Consider the following 2,500-nt stretch of genomic DNA (forward strand, 5'->3'; position numbering starts at 1 on the left):
GATGGAGGAGGAGAGGAGGCTGCGGGCGGCGGCGCTGACCCAGGAGGGGAGCTGTCAGACGGAGGTCCCTGGGGTCTCCCGGGAGGAGGTGGAGGCTCAGCTGCAGGAGCAGAGGGAGCGCCTGCAGCGGGAGGCGCAGGAGGAGCAGGTGGCGGCGGTGGAGGAGGCGGTGAAGCGCACGCATCGGGAGCTCCAGCAGAAGCACCTAAAGGAGGTGGCAAGACACGTGAGTGCCCCCCTCGCTAGCACGCTCTTCCCCCGAGGACCCCAGTGACACACACACACTCATACTCTCACACACACACACTCACACACACACACACACTCACACACTCACACACACACAAAAGAAGCAGAAGCACCTGAAGGAGGTGGCCAGACACGTGAGTGCCCCGCTCCCCCCCGCTAGCAGCCTTCATCACTATCGCTACGCAGCGCAGCACAGCACAGGCGTCTCAGCATGCTCTTCCCCCGAGGACCCCAGTGACACACACACACACTCACACACACACTCATACTCACACACACACACTCATACTCACTCACACACACACACACACTCACACACACTCATACTCACACACACACACACACTTATACTCTCTCTCTCACACACACACACACACACACACACACACACACACACACCGACCACACACGCACACTCACACTTAGACTCACACACACACACAATGAGCACTTGCTCCACTGAGTCCGTTATCAGTCAGGCATGAAGTGACTCTGTAAAGTCACCTGTGAAGGCAGCCCACACACATCCTCAGATGGACCCCACTAAGGGCAGGGCAGGCTGGCAGGGCATCAGTCAGAACACCTCTTTTCTCGTGACAAATGTATCCATAGTGAGCTTACATAGGCTTCCCACATTGAACGTAGGCCTAACGGTTTTGGATGATCTGTTATGAGTGTATGTCTCAGTGTTGTGCTTAATTTGTAAGAATGTGATATGAATACAATTATATTAAAGGTGGAGAGGCAGGTTCAGTAGGCTAAGAGTGATTGCAATGCATCTTAATGGTGATGCCAGACACAAACCCGAGCGGGTGGGAAATGGCCGCAGTAACGATTAGCTCAGAAACGCGAGTAATTAACCTTTTCTGTTAGTTGCACAGTATGAGACCAGTGATGGGGGTCTCAAGGCTGAGCTCAGTAGGAAGAAAAAAAGGGGATGGATTGATGGAAGATTAAGGTGGAGGCTGTAGGCTACTGGAGTGGAGATGTAAATAGCCTTTAAAAAGGCTGTTTAAAGTGTACTGCAGTAGCAGTGTTATAGGGCCAGGATAACATTTTGAAACTGAAGCGAGGAGATGGGAATAGCCCTTAAAAGGGCACTATTGAAAGACGACAAAACTGAGCAAACTACCAAGCAATTAATACACTAGTGTTGGCCTATACAGTATGTGATCATACTATGAAGCGATCGCTACACTAGTGGTGGCCTATATGTGATTTAACTACGAAGCGATCGCTACACTAGTGGTGGCCTATATGTGATTTAACTACGAAGCGATCGATACACTAGTGGTGGCCTATATGTGATCAAACTACAAAGCGATCGCTACACTAGTGGTGGCCTATATGTGATTTAACTACGAAGCGATCGATACACTAGTGGTGGCCTATATGTGATCAAACTACAAAGCGATCGCTACACTAGTGGTGGCCTATATGTGATTTAACTACGAAGCGATCGATACACTAGTGGTGGCCTATATGTGATCAAACTACAAAGCGATCGCTACACTAGTGGTGGCCTATATGTGATTTAACTATGAAGCGATCGATACACTAGTGGTGGCCTATATGTGATCAAACTACGAAGCGATCACTACACTAGTGGTGGCCTATATGTGATCAAACTACGAAGCGATCACTACACTAGTGGTGGGCTATATGTGAATGAGGGATCTGTGTGTGGGCACACGCCCCCCCTGTTTGAGAAGCACAGGTCTAACGCACACATAGGTCTTTTCTCTGTGTCTTTCTCACTCTCTCACACACACACACACACACACACACACACACACACACACACACACACTCGTTTGTGTTTAATAAAAAGTAGAGATATTCAGGTGAAGTGAGTGAGAGACCGCCTTTAATAACCCTTTATAAGCCATAACAACCCTTATTATGCCTTAATAAGCGTGTGTATGTGCTGTGCTGCTCTGCTCAGGTGGAGAGGGCCTTGTCCAGGGTTAGAGACAGCCCATAATAACCCTTAATAAGTGTGTGTGTGTGTGTGTGTGCTGTTCTGCTCAGGTGGAGGGGGCCTTGTCCAGGGTTAGGGTTAGAGACAGCCCATAATAACCCTTAATAAGTGTGTGCTGTGCTGCTCTGCTCAGGTGGAGGGGGCCTTGTCCAGGGTTAGGGTTAGAGACAGCCCATTAATAACCCTTATAAGCCTTAATAAGTGTGTGCTGCGCTGCTCTGCTCAGGTGGAGGGGGCCTTGTCCAGGGCTCACGGCCGCTGGCTGGAGGA

At 49.9% G+C, this 2,500-nt stretch overlaps 1 protein-coding gene across 1 annotated transcript in view; it reads left to right on the top strand.

The window, feature by feature from the left end:
• cep152 (centrosomal protein 152) overlaps positions 1 to 2,500 on the top strand; it is a gene marked incomplete at both ends in the record, with an annotated part of 25,503 nt that overhangs the window by 16,448 nt on the left and 6,555 nt on the right. The window contains 2 exons of the mRNA XM_080847561.1: positions 1 to 226; positions 2,457 to 2,500. The exon at positions 1 to 226 is cut by the window's left edge and continues 35 nt beyond it; the exon at positions 2,457 to 2,500 is cut by the window's right edge and continues 88 nt beyond it. Coding sequence (XP_080703687.1) covers positions 1 to 226; positions 2,457 to 2,500 — 270 coding nt within the window. The remainder of the gene's footprint in view (positions 227 to 2,456) is intronic.

This window comes from Sprattus sprattus (genome assembly GCF_963457725.1).
Source record: "Sprattus sprattus genome assembly, chromosome: 11".
In the NCBI taxonomy this organism is placed as follows: Eukaryota; Metazoa; Chordata; class Actinopteri; order Clupeiformes; family Clupeidae; genus Sprattus; species Sprattus sprattus.